Genomic DNA, 14,809 nt, shown 5'->3' with positions numbered 1-14,809 from the left:
TTTGCTGTACCCTTTGCCACATCTCTCTCAAACATAATGTTTTTCAACTCATTAACAATCCATGGTTCCCTATCATTCTTCACTGTACATTTTTTCATAGGTGCATGTTTGTCCACCAAAGTGTAAAATAATCTTTCAAATGCTGAAAATGCATTATCAGGATGAACTTCCTTATAAACATCAATCCAACATACATTATTTACGTCTGTACAAAATGATTCTTGACTGAATCTCTTATATGATCTTTTATAAATTACTTTTGGTTAAACTGGTGTACATGCTGCTTGCTTAATAAAACGCATGCGCATGTGCTTAAAGGCCTTAAACCGCTCGAACCCCGATAAATGCTGCTTGCAGCTTTAATTGAGTGTGTTTCCGCAAGAAAAAGTTTATTTAAAACGATCATTGTGCGTATTGTTTTGGTTTGGTTTGAAAGGGTGGGTGTCCAGGCATTTGAGGGAAAATTGGGTATGCCTAAAACACCAGTGTTAATGAGTGTCCACTTCCATTCTGGAGGTCTGTGAGAGAACAGGAAAGAGGGAGGGCTGTGTATTCATTCTTTCACTCTCTCCTGTCTGTGTGCAGAGTTGTGGGTCACTCCCTCAATTTGCTAGAAGAAGTCTACAACTTCCATTTAAGAGTGAGCCTCCTCCTCCTCCTCCTCCTCCTCCTCCTCCCGAGCTCGTGAAAACCTGCAGCCTGTGTGCGACACTCGTGAGCTACTCAGACCTGTTTGGACCCACCGGACTTTTTATTTTTGTTTTAATGTTATAATATCATCATCATCATCATCATCATCATCATCATCATTATCATCATCATCATCATCTTGTTGCCCACTTCACCATTTAATTCTCTGCATTGGCAGGTAAGGAGTCAAGTTTCATTGCAAAAAAATAAATAAATTATACCGTTAAAATTATACACGATAGGTAAAATATTTTCCTATATTTTTTTATTCAATTTACAAATATTCATTAGTCTGAAAAAATTTAAAAAGAAAAAAAAGTACCTTCTCGGTAACAAAATTACAACAGTGAAGTGAATTTAATTACAATTTGCATATACGGTGTATTTAAACTGTTTGATTTAGGATGTAAATTAAATGTTGAATATTAATATAATTTCAGAACATGTAATTTCAACATTATTTTTTATGTAAGTGTGGGTTGCAATTTGCGTTTTATATGCACACAAAAATAAATGTATTACCATTTTTTTTATTCAATTCGAAATGGTCTCCTTTTCACACACGGTATTTGTACTGAATGCATTTTTCAATGGATTATAATATTTCTTCCCACACTGAGAGAATGGAGGGAGGGAGCAAAGAGGAATGTACAGTAATGTCTGGAGAGAGTGTGTGAGAGCTTAGTGTGTGTTAAGGTTTTTTAAGCAGATTAATATTGCTCTGATTTTTTGAGGAAAAACCCCCAGTCTTTGCTCTCAATTACAAAATAGGTCGGACTGTCTGTCTGTCTCTATCTATCCAAGCTGTGAATCCATTTTATATGTTTTAATTAGTAAACATCTCATTATTACTCTTTAAAAATTTAGTAAAATTTAATTCTTAACCACTGATTTAACAACAAAATTTGACAAAGTTAAAAATATTTAATATTAATGTTTGGTTTTTGCAGAATGACTTTCTTTTGAATCCCTCACCGTCCCAGTGTACCCTGAGACTCACACAGGACGGCCCACCTTCCATCTCAAAACTGGCCAGGCCTAATGTGAATAGGAGTAGAAAGAGAAATAACACTCTACGGCAGATTACATGTTTCTGCAGGCTGTCTTAACACACTTTACTGTAAGCACTTTGTATTGACCACTGGCACAATAGAGCTTGTTCGGTTCAGCAACAGTGAGGAACGGAAATCAAACAAGCACCGGTCACTAGTCATTGGTCACAGGTCACAGATATGCCCAAGTGTCCATTAAGGCAGACCTTGAGCTTTCAACACACAATGACTCTCCTCTGTGTCTGAACTGCAGAACACAAGTCTTTAAGAAAAGGGCGACCTCTAGTCAATCCAATTACCCTGGACACTCCAGAAGGAGGGTTTATCACCCCCATAACTAATTATTCCTTAAACATGATTGTTTTGGCTTCTCACTGATTAGTCGTGCCACTTTTTTGGTGGTTTGTTTTTTCTCACTGACCGTGGTTGCTAAAGACAACAAACACTTAGAATGGTTGTCTCAAGGACATAATGGCTCTCTTTTTTAAGTACAAACACATCAAAAGGATTGGTCTCAGACAGAAATAGCCCTAAAATCTCATAGGCGTGTGAAGTGATGTCATACTCTACAATATAAAAACGAATTTTAATAAGCTTGATCTTTTGCTATAGAGAGTTTTTTTCAAGAGGCAGTCTGCTAGTAAAAAGGGGCTTTTTTTGAGGTTGTGTTCTGCCTTTTCTCACAATTTCCACTTGGTGGAGCTGTTTAATAAAGTCAATCTAATGAGTGGTGCTCGCTAAAACTATCACCATTGCTCATTCTTAGGGGTAAGGATTTCAGCATTGAATAGGCTCATATAAAATTGAATTCATGGAATTAGTATGTTGAATTTTATATGGTAGCGAACTGGTTAGATTTAAAGTAGGGCAGTGTTATTTTAGTGAATATTTTAAATGAGGTTTTATTTGACATTTTTATACTTATTATAGTTTCCATTCATTTTAGTTTAGGTTTTAGTAGCTATACTTTTATGTGATTTATTTTTTATTTTTTTATTGGTTTTTAAAATATTTATTTAGCTTTAATTCATTTTTAGTTAACTTTCAGTTATTTCAATTGCCAATTTCGTTTATGTTTTTAAAAGTTTTTCATTGAATATTTATATTTTATTGTACTTAAAAAAAATGTACTTTACGAAAATATTTTTTTAATAGTGTTTAGTTTTTACTTAATACCAACAATGGAGCTTAGGGGTGTGTTTAGTTTAGGGGCTTAGTTTAAGAAAACTATACAACAGTACATAACTATACAAATCTATTTAAGAGATAAAGGATTTGCAAAGATTTTTACATTTCTAAATCTGTAAATAAATACATGTGTTTTAGATGCTGTCAGTATAAGTCCATTTTGTTTGTTTCAGCTCACACATCTTAACATGCAAAAATATGCTTGTAAACATTAAGTATGAAATATAATGAAATGTTCGCAAATGTATGTGTAAAAGTGGACCGTAACAAACACAAGCTGGATGGATTTCGCGGGAAATTGCATACGTCACTCGCCCCTACATATCTCGTCATATCCGTAAATAGATTAAATTTTCTCTGGCTAGAGTGTGTGTATGGTGTGGGAGTGGCGTTTTTATTACTCAACAAGTGAGTAAGATATTTTATTGAACAGATAAATTGCCATATGTAGCTCTTGAAGGGTCATTTTATTATGGGTTGTTAGTAGGGATGGGTACCGAAAACCTGTATTAAACGGGCCGCGTGCTGAATTATGAAAGACCGCTGTATTGATAAACTCGGACGTTCTCGGTTCTGCTGTCGGTACTGGAGAAATGAATACACGTACTATTTAATACTGTTATAAAGACGTTATATCTTGCAAATTTTTATTTCAAGTATGGTTAGTGGTTACACTTTAGATCTGTGATATTAATCTAATTTTATTTTAGATTCAGATTTTGGCTTCCAATGATGTAAAAATAAGATATTTGAGGTAAAACCATTAAAAACTATAGCCGCATAATCCGCATTTTGTCTAGCGCAACTTCCAACCTTTCACAGCGGTGCACTGTAATTTCTCTCTAAAACTCAGACTTAACGTCAGAATCAGCACAATAATGGCTTGTTGTAAAATGCAGTCTCTTCTGTTGTTAAATTGCGGGACGCGTTTGATAATAAAAAGAGCTATTAAAATCATAAAAAATCTGCGCAAGAGACGCTGTTCCCATGCTGCGCGCGCTCCGAAACGGACTGCAACGAGACAAGCAAACTACTTTGGGTTTCCTGTGCGTGTCTAAACGATCAACTATACACAAAAAATATGTCAAAATGACCTGCTTGGAGATTCACTTAAAAACAGTTTATTCACTTTAACACAGTTTATGTCTAAAATGGACGTAAATAGTTGGGAGAAAATATGGTGCATCAGTAGCACTCGGTCTTAAAGGGGAAGCAGTCTAATAAACCTGCTGACGATTGCGCCATTAATGCGAATCGAACAACTAAAGGCAAAGAGAGAATCACTCACAGCTCTTGAATTAATAACTAGCTTTAATAAGAATTAACGACCCGACAAAGTTGAGATCTGTTTAACTTTATGCGAATGAAGAGCGACTTTCGGAAGCGACAATCAGTAGGAGTGAAGTCAGTCTTCAGTGCCGAGTCCGACCGAGGCAAGAATAATGAGAAGCTCATTTTAGCATTCAGAAACTGTCCTATAATGTATGATATGTCTCTGTGTGGTACTCACCGTACTGACTCCGGGCCTGAATGCTTTCGTGAACCTAGATAGACCAGCATTTGCCCGTTTGCTGCAGTTAAATAGCTGCGATTTCAAAGAGCACCCTGCTGTTTCTCGTTCATCTTTAATATTATGCATTTTATGTACTGATTCCATTTATATTTAGACTTTTCCTTCCAAAATGTTTGTTTGTAGCGGCAAGAAACCGGATTGTTCTATCTACAACATGGAGTAACATCCGTGAATGTCACTCACAAACATTACTAGGCAACCAGTAGTGGAAACGCCTTCTAGCGACTGCACCGCCAGCCACTGGCGACATGCAGCGACAAAGTCGCTTGTAGTGTGAATGCAGCTTCAGGTCAACTTTATGGTAATGAGCTATGACGCGGTTCAGCGGCAACCAATCGGAATGTAGAAGTCCTCCACTTGAGAGGATTCGATTCCATAGGATGCAGTCCTGTAAACTTTGGTTCTGACCACATTAGTTCCCAAGCAAGATAGAGGAGAGGTTGATCATGTGAATTTGATAAGGCGCGCAACACTACTTATAGACAACATTTTCTAGAATGCTTGTTTTTATGTTCAGCGGGAGTGCAAATTAGACTAGCACTTAACCATGAACACAAAAGCCACGCCACACAAATGGCTTTTAATTTGATTATTTATTTAGCAAACATGTCACTGTAATTGTTAAGTTCTTTCCATCGATCAATTTCTTACTTTCACATTTAAAAGTTTTCATGAGGTTAACTTATACCCTACTTGTGGTCAGTCTGCACAAATACAGATCAACATGCTTGTTTGCTTTGTGGCCTCTTTAAATAAAGTTTAAAAAAAGACCAAGCAGTTAAATTAATGCAGCTTTCGGATGTAAAGCACGAATGTAAAGCACGAAAGCACGAATTCATGTAAAGCACTAGATGGGGCAGGTGGATCCTTATGGAATGAAATCATATGCAATGCAGTTCTGAATGTCTAAATATTTCTTTCTGTACAACATTATTCTACATGTGGCTTATATAAGTCTCTTACATATAAATCTAGAATTGTAAGTCTCAAAAGACCTGCTAGTAACCATAAATATGACACCTACGCTGCAATAAATGATAAGTTGACCTCAATGTTCCCCCTTATCCCCCAGTTGTGGTCCAGTGTGCCAGAGTGAAGATGTACCTGGAGAATAAGAGTAATATTGAGGTGGAGATGTCTCAAACCGGAGGCCAGGCTCACTCCAGCAGGGTGGGCAGCAGAAAGTCTGACACTGTAGCTGGCAACTTTGATGAGCTTCGTCTACTGGAGGGATTCTCTGGGAAAAGAGAGACACAGAAATTGCTGCAGGCTGCAGCCATGCCCTCGGGACACTGCATAATCTACACTGACGTCCATCAAGAGGATAGGTAGGACCCTAGTTCTTGGGGTTTTTGACTATCAAATACTTCATCTGAATTCCGTTAAAGGGATATTTCTTTATAAGTAATGTTACGTTACTTTTGCATTTTTGAACAAAAACAAACTTAAGTTCTATTTTTGGCAAATGTAAAGGCCCTTTCACATCAAAATTAAAATGAATAAGCCTCAGGCTGAAGGAAATGCAAATTCACGCTTGTACAGTAGAGGACGCAGCTCAAACAAACCTTTCTGCTGTGCTGCCATTTTGGATTACAGAAGAATAGGAGGCAGAAGAAGAAAGTTCAACACTCTTATTTTTGCAATAAAAACATTTATTAATTTAGTCATTTTTGCTTATTGGTATTGTTGAATTGGATCATCGAAGGTCAGCAGCAAAGACATTGGTTAATAAAATTAGATTAAATATGTAAGTTTTTGTGTAATGTAACATTTAATTATTGCAGGTTTGCATAATATTCTGAGTTTGCATTAATTTGTTAATTTGTCTAGAACTACAATAATCATCATGTTCACACAGTGCACACTCTGCACTTACTCTCAACATGGGAACGGGAGAGGCGTCAGTTAATAAATGGGAAAACAATATAACTTGCGTTACTTATTTGAAAAAGGTATTTTGTTGTATAGTAAAAAGTAATGCGTTACTTTACCAGTTACTTGAAAAAAGTAATCTGATTACGTAACCATATGCAGACCGTATGCAATTGAACAACGTTTATTGAAGACAAAAAGGGAAAACAAAACCCACAAGGGGGCAAAACATAGACAGGACAAAGAGTGACTAAACTAGACTATGACTTGACAGATAACTAGACGATAAACAAACAGCAAATACAGAATCAGAACTTTCTCTAGACAATACTCTTGACAGGATACTCAGAGGGATGATTACAAACACAAGGTTTCACAATGTATGATAATGAACCGCCACAGGACAGCAAACACAAGGGGATTAAATAGGGAGAAACTGATAATGACAGCAGGTGACACAGATGAAACAATAATGACTAACGAGGAGAACAAGAGGGCGGGGTTAAGTAACGAGACAACACAAGCACATGGCCCAAACAAAAGGCCATGTGCTTGCACACAAAACATGGGTCTGTCATGATCCTGCCTCAAGACTAGAGGTAAATCAAGGACAAGAAGGCAGAATCATGACAGTTACACTTTCATAATAACAAGTGGGGAAACTCTGAACTTTCTTTAAAGGACAATTCCGGTGAAAAATTTACCTAGGGGTAATTAACACATGGTTACCGAGTCGATCGTTCCCTGGGAAGCGTTTTCAGGAAAATCGTATGTAAAGAGTTTTATCTCTAAAAACAGATTAGCTTATAATGCTAGTATATGAGGCACAGAGTAAGTAAAAGTAAATCGCTAGTTAATACCACTAACAAGGCTCAAAATAGCCTCACACTAACACGGTATCATAATGTGGGTCCCTACATGCAAACCGAAGCATTGAGAACTAACTACCGTGTTAAGGCCAATTTATACTTCTGCGTCGGGTGCGCGTAGAAGGTACGGCGTAGCATACGCATTGACGTGTACCATACGTCGTACCCTTCGCCGTACCCTGACGCGCACCTCCTCAAAAATGTAACTACGCGGCGCGGCGACGCGGACCGCAAGATCTGTGATTGGTCGGCTGGATAGCATCGCGTTTCCTCCTACACTCTGCACCGCCCGCCCGCCATTTTTAAATTCCGAAGATCAGTGAAGAGCCATGGAAATAGACCAAGTGACCGAGAGATTGCTTGAAGAAGTGCGGAAATACAGCCATCTGTATGACTCCTTCAGTCGCCATTGCTCGTAGAAACCTAAACTCAAAACAGCCGCGAGGAATGTAAACACAGTGGAACATTAAAACCCACCCGCGCCAACTAGCGTTTCAGCGGTGTAACTGCAGAGCAACACAGACATTCGCAGAAGTATAAATGCTCACGACGGCGTCGCCTACGTGCGTAGCCTACGACGTACACTAGACGCAGAAGTATAAATTGGCCTTTAGTGTGAGGCTATTTTGAGCCTTGTTAGTGGTATTAACTAGCGATTTACTTTTACTTACTCTGTGCCCCATATACTAGCGTTATAAGCTAATCTGTTTTTAGAGATAAAACTCTTAACATTCATGAAAACGCATCCCAGGGAACGATCGACTCGGTAACCATGTGTTAATTACCCCTAGGTTCATTTTTCACCGGAATTGTCCTTTAAGCCCAGAGTTTCCAATTTGGGGGCGTGTCAGTGAGAAAACATGGTGGATGTAATACATGGTATTGATGGTAATTTTGTTGAAATTAAATTTATATAATTGTTTCATTTACTATAAATCTAGCTATGTTGCATGTACAAAATACAATAGTATTGTACAATTACAATAAAATATTACAATTACATTTTCAGTACCTTCATAAATGGGGGAAAAAAAGCAAAAACATACCTGATGCGCATTATTTATTCACCTTTTTGTAGAAGTAGAGTTTACGGAAGAGGATTAGGGCCACGCTATAATAAAAAAATAAAACCATCTCAATGCAAGATTAAACTCGTTAAATTTCGAGAAAAAAAAGTCGAAATACAATCATGAGAATAAACTCATTAAATATTGAGAATAAAGTCGTTGTGTTTCGAGAAAAAAACTGCCTGTTTGTCCAAATCATTTTTGACATATGGGTGCGTTGAAATCCTCCTGGGAAGTTTGTATTTACAAGTTTGTAATTTTTTCCATCAGATGCATTCAAGTCACTTTTCTAAAAAAAAAAAAAAAAAAAATTCTGCAATAATTTTTTAACTCTTACGGAAGAGGATTAGGGCCAAGCTATAATAAAAAAATACAACCATCTCGAGATTAGAACCAGATTTCGAGAAATTTCGAGAAAAAAGTCGAAATACAATCTTGAGAATAAACTCATTACATTTCGAGAATAAAGTCGTTGTGTTTCGAGAAAAAACTCGTTAAATTTCGAGAAAAAAGTCTAAATAATCGTGAGAATAAACTCATTAAATTTCGAGAATGAACGCGTTAAATTTTGAGATCGATTTGAGGCCACATTCATCCTAACAATCGAGCCTACTGCATGCGTTTTTAATTTATCATAGCTGTCCATATGCCAGAGTGCATTTGGCCATTTGGGCCAGCGCAAGTGTACTGGCGTCTTCTCAAGCGTCTCCTTCGTCGAAATTCCACACCTTGAAGATCAACAAGTTTAATCAAGTTTAATAATGCGTCTTATGGTATCCTGGGAAATCACGAAACCTCGATGAATCGCGCGTAGGTGAAGCCAGTGATAACCTTGCATTTGTCCACTGGTTGTCATTTCATGTTGGACAAAAGCGAGTACATTGCGCAAATTGGACTGTTTTTTTCTTCTAAAAAGACCTAGCCGCTTGCAAATTCTCTTTAAAGTTCGTATTCTAATTATTATTCTGTCATAATTAGCTAAAGTTGATAGTATTTCTTTGTTACTGAAAGAAAGTCTAAAATATAGCTTGACTAAGTGATCCAACTCTGCCATGTCCTCTATCAGTAGGCTATGCAATGAACACTGATCGAATGCGTTATTCTCTACATTTCATTTCGACTTTTTTTCTCGAAACACATCGACTTTATTCTCGAAATTGAATGAGTTTATTCTCATGATTATTTCGACTTTTTTCTCGAAATTTTATGAGGTTTTTTCTCGAAACACAACGACTTTATTCTCGATATTTAATGAGTTTATTCTAAAGATTGTATTTCGACTTTTTTTCTCAATGTAACGAGTTTCATTTCGCATTATAATGACTTTAATCTCGAGATGGTTGTATTTTTTTATTATAGCTTGGCCCTAATCCTCTTCCGTAAGAGTTAAAAAATTATTTCTGAATTTTTTTTATTAATTTTTTTAGAAAAGTGACTTGAATGCATCTGATGGAAAAAATTACAAACTTGTAAATACAAACTTCCCAGGAGGATTTCAACGCACCCATATGTCAAAAAAGGTTTTGGACAAACAGGCAGTCCCGCCTCAAACACATTGTTTGACCAGAAGTAAAGCACAAACAGAACAATGTTTTGATAGTGCCACAGTGTTTACACACTTCAGGTATTACAGTCTATTGCTTGTAGTTGTCTATGCACTTTAAACTGTGGTAGGAGAAAGCATTTTTTTACATAAAAAAACATGTCACCTTCAAGATATGTTTCTAAAGAAACCTCATGCTGGGAAAAGCATTAATTTAGCGGATATCCTAATGCAAAATGTGCTTTGCGAATTCATTGTAACATTGCACTTCCACTATTATGACTGTGACATTCAGCTGAACCCATTTGGCATATAAGGTCCCCGGAACCCTTAGTGAGAGCTTTTCTGTGTGAAACAGCTGCTAATCGACTCTAAAGAGGATTGGTGCTCACGTGTGGAGTCACAATACTGTAGTAACGCAAATGTTGTGTATGTGGGTAAAATGTGTGTGAGAGATTGTACTATAGAATATGGCGATGGGGGTCTTAATCTTAAACTTGTGGTTGTGACACTTTTCGGATTAGACACGGTTTTAGATCAGCCGTCACATGATTAATTGTTAGTCAGGCATGAGATCAGATCTGGTTCTACTCTTGTGACTGCTCTCCTGCAGGAATTTTTTAAAGGGGTGGTTGAATATGATTTCACTTTTCTAACTTTAGTTAGTGTGTAATGTTGCTGTTTGAGCATAAACAACATCTGCAAAGTTACAACACTCAAAGTTCAAAGCAAAGGGAGATATTTTTCTTTTAAAGAAATGGCTTTTTAAGGACTACAACAAACGGCTGGTAGGGACTACACGACATTCCTCCCGGGTTAGTAACATCACCAACCCTAGAATTTACATAAACCCCACCCACGGGAATGCGATTTATAGATTATCAAAACAGAATATGCTGAGGCCATCCTTAAAAATATTTTGGTTTGCAGTAACAGCCCAAAAAAAAAAAAAAGGATCGGTAGGTCGGACTATTTTTATTTTTTCAAGATTCAGCGTGAAAAAAAAAAGTAAAATTTTGGTCATTGAGATTATGTAGGTATGAATTTAAACAAATTTGCATATCGGGACTTCACTGACAGAATTTCGTGCCAAGTTACAGAGGTGTCGAGAGAAAAAAAGAGATTTTGATAAAAAAAAAAAAAAAAACACATTTATATTTAGGCCTATATATTAAATAACAATTAGAAAACCTGTATAAACTAAACACCAAAGAATAATATTAACTATTGAGCGTTGGGGACGCGTTCATGTGTAAGGGTGGCGCTGCCAATAACGCACCTAAAAGCTGTCACAAAGAACTGGAAAAGTAATGATTATTATTATGTCAAATATATCCAGGAGACATTTCAAATGTTTATTAATAAACAAGTGTTTTCTGCGTCAAAGATGAACTTGACGACTATGCACATTTCATACGGATTAGCCTACATAAGCAGAGAGCAGTCTGTTTTCTTTCGTTTTGAATTGTTTTGTTTAAAAGTACACATTTCATGCTTTCTATATTTATCTCAGGTCTGTGAGGCAAGTAGCTTATACGCTGAGTTTCGGTTCATTTAAGAGACGATCTCCAGTTCACGCGCCGGCGACTCCGTGTCCTGATTGCCTGCTATATTTTCTTCTTATTTATTATTACTTATTAATCCAGGCAATTGGTTGATGAAACATTTGATTAAAATTAAGATACAATTAATACAAAACGAAATTCACTTTAAAGAAAATCTTTCTACAAAAACAAACTTAATGAAGTGGTCAAAATCATGTCTGCCCACTCCATTTGTCTCCCGATATTTTCGGGATCATCTTATTCATGCTTTTCACTTTTCATATAGGCCTAATCAACATAAAATTAAAATAAATAAATATATTATTTGTTTAAACATGAATATGAAACTAAATCGTTTTTTAATGACTGGGCTACAACGCATAGGCCTATTAGCCTACAGGCTACAGATACATTTAATGTCGGAGCGTCTTACCGGTGAGCATGTGGGGGGAGAGATACGATTTTCGATCAATCATCGAATATTATTTTGCTTGATATTCCAATCCTTAATATATTTGGTGTTTTAAATGCCTGTTTGAGATCTCTGTGAAAGTTTTAAAGCAGTCTTGTGCCGCTTTCAGAGCGGTCACGTCATTGTTTGTTCCTCATAAATGCGAACAGACACGAAAAATAAAATAAAATGAATATATTATGTTCTGTGGAGAGCCAACCCTTCTTCATCCGGTGGGTATATTTCTTTTGGTTTGCCAGTGTAATTCATAGAATTACTAAAACATATTTTACCACCTAAAAGTTAAAGATTTTTTGTGTCAAGTCCGGAACGTGATGCAAGTGTATTTCCCTCATATTAAATATAAAACGCATGTGTATAGGCTACTGATATTTTTCTAACGTCTGGACTCCTTTATTAAGGGAGTATGGATGTATAAACAACAGACGTTTCAATATATTAGTATTAAACGCATTTTCTGATGAAGTTTTTTCTGATGAACGCATTTTTCTCCCTGAGTGTCGCGATTTCGGTTTCATTTCGCATATAGGCCTAGCCTACAGCCCTTATAATCATAGATGACGCCACGGGTTTTTATTTAAAAGAAAGAGCGTAGCCTAACGTTTGTATGTAGGAGTATGGGCAATTTATATTGACAATACTTACTAAAATATAATTAATATCATTTTATTGCATTTGTATTAGTAGTTTGAAGAGTAAAAAAAAAAAAAGCGGTAGGTCTTAACGCAAGTTTACAACCGGCAAGTCGGTCGGACTAAAAGGGGAAAAAAATTATTATTTGGGTCGGTCCTAAATCGACAGGGTCGGTCGGGTTACGACAAACAAGAATATTTTTAAGGATGGCCTAATCAATGACTAGAAGCTAACTACACATAAGCTACAAAAATTCACCAACTAACCAATCAGAAATGTTGTCTACATGTTGTCACCTGTTCTTGAGTCTCCCTATCTTTCTGACTTTGGTTTCAACATAAAAGGCTAAAAGTTTTTGAAATCTCCAGTGCATGTCTGACTGTGTGAGGTAAAAGGACACAAGCTGTTGTGGCTCCAACCCCTGTGCTGGGAGCAGCAGCTCATTTGCATTTAAAATAACAGGCACAAAAATGGTGCGTTTTTGATTACACTCAAAAAGTGACAACTTTAACATGCTATCTAAAAATATCTGTGGGGTATTTTGAGCTAAAACTTCACATACACACTCTGGGGACATCAGAGACTTATTTTTCATCTTGTGAAACTGGCATTATACCACCCCTTTAAATAACCAGTGCTCTCAATGAAATCAGCTGATCACATCACACAACATATCACAAAATATGCATTTCAATAGTTGTTTGTTCTCTCTCTCTTTCGGCCTTATGGGGTATTTTCCATAATTGAATTATATACTGTAGAAAGTTTTAATAGTTGTTTGTTCTCTCTCTTTATCTGTTCAATGGGAAATATGCCATAATTGTTATATAACTATGGCAAATTTAAAATAGTACAGCAAAAAATCTCTATATACACAGATGTATCGTTCAGTAAGATATTTTTTTGTTTTTGAAAATTTCTTATACTCACCAAGACTGCACTTATTTTTTATCAAAAAATACAGTTAAACAGCAATATTGTGAGAATTTATTATTTAAATGAAGCTTAATTTCAGCTGCCATGCTTCAGTGTCACATTATCCTTCATAAATCAATCTAATATGCTGATTTCGTGCTCAAAAAACAATCAACATTGAAAACAATTCTGCTGCTCAGTATTTTTGTGGGTAATGCAATTTAGAATTCTTTGATGAATGGAAAGTTCAAAAGAACAGCATTTCATATTTATATACTGATTTTATGATGCTTACATTGCAAATCCATTTAAATAATAATTATTAATACATACAATAAAGTTCCATTTGTTAACATTGGTTAACTGCATTAGTTAACATGAACTAACAATGAAAAATACTCTTAAGAATTTTTTCATCTCAGTTAATGTTAATTCCAAAATTACTAATACATTATAAAAATGATGTTTTATCTCTCTATATCATTTAACAGACCTGCGTTAACATGAACTAGCAATGAACAGTTGTATTAACTAATGTTAACAAATATGAATAAATACTGTAACAAAATGTATTGCATACTGTTAGTAAATGATTGTTCAAGCATTAACTAATGTTAACTTTTGTAATGCTGTAAATGTCTTTAAATGGAATGAAATTGAGTGTCTCGGGTAGTATTAAATTAGACTTGTATTCTAGGCCAGAGTATGGTAGGTGTCCCACAGGGTTATGTACTCCCCTCCCTTTCGTTTCATTCTCATCTGGACCTCACACACTCAGATCCAGGCACAATAAGAGAAGGCTTTACTTCATTTATAAATCCTGCATTCGGTGAGCTAACATTTCAAATCTCCTCTCCGTTGTGTAACTGCAGAGAGCGGGATTAAAGGCCTTGAAATATCCTGTCTAATCTCCCTTTTGCCCAAACTCAACACCAGGATATATCCTGGAGGCCATGGCTATTATGTCTTGTCTGGAGCACACAGGCACACACACATACCCCGTCCCAGCTGTTTGCAGTGAGCTGAGGCATCGGTAGGGGTGGGTGAGTTGTCTGATTCCTCTGTACTGCTAAGCAGCTGAGGTTTGGGATTTGCCCAATGATGCGTTAGAATAGGACTGGGATTGACTCTATAGTCTGGCCTATGCTGAGCAACATTGATTTATTTTGGCATTTTGCAAAGGCTTCTCCATAACTCACACACACAAACTCAGAGCCAATTGAAGAGATAAAAGGGTCTTTACCCATTTAAACTGTCATTTATTACGACAAACAGAGAATTTTCAGAATTACATTACTGAAGAGGCTCGAGTAATTAGCTTGCAGAATTCTCTGGATTTCCATCTGTTCTATTCATACAGGCCGAAAAATATCAACACTACTGGTGTTAAT

The 14,809-nt window shown here is 36.4% G+C and overlaps 1 protein-coding gene across 1 annotated transcript in view; it reads left to right on the top strand.

Annotated features, from left to right (window-relative positions):
• Nucleotides 1-651: 651 nt before the first annotated feature.
• oca2 (oculocutaneous albinism II) overlaps nt 652-14,809 on the top strand; it is a 97,385-nt gene continuing 83,227 nt past the window's right edge. Inside the window, exons 1-2 of the mRNA XM_082137239.1 lie at nt 652-868; nt 5,576-5,831. Coding sequence (XP_081993365.1) covers nt 5,602-5,831 — 230 coding nt within the window. The 5' untranslated portion in view covers nt 652-868; nt 5,576-5,601. The remainder of the gene's footprint in view (nt 869-5,575; nt 5,832-14,809) is intronic.

The sequence above is a fragment of the Leuciscus leuciscus genome, assembly GCF_965113295.1.
Source record: "Leuciscus leuciscus genome assembly, chromosome: 14".
Classification (NCBI taxonomy): Eukaryota; Metazoa; Chordata; class Actinopteri; order Cypriniformes; family Leuciscidae; genus Leuciscus; species Leuciscus leuciscus.
This window is presented reverse-complemented; position numbering and strand designations above follow the sequence as displayed.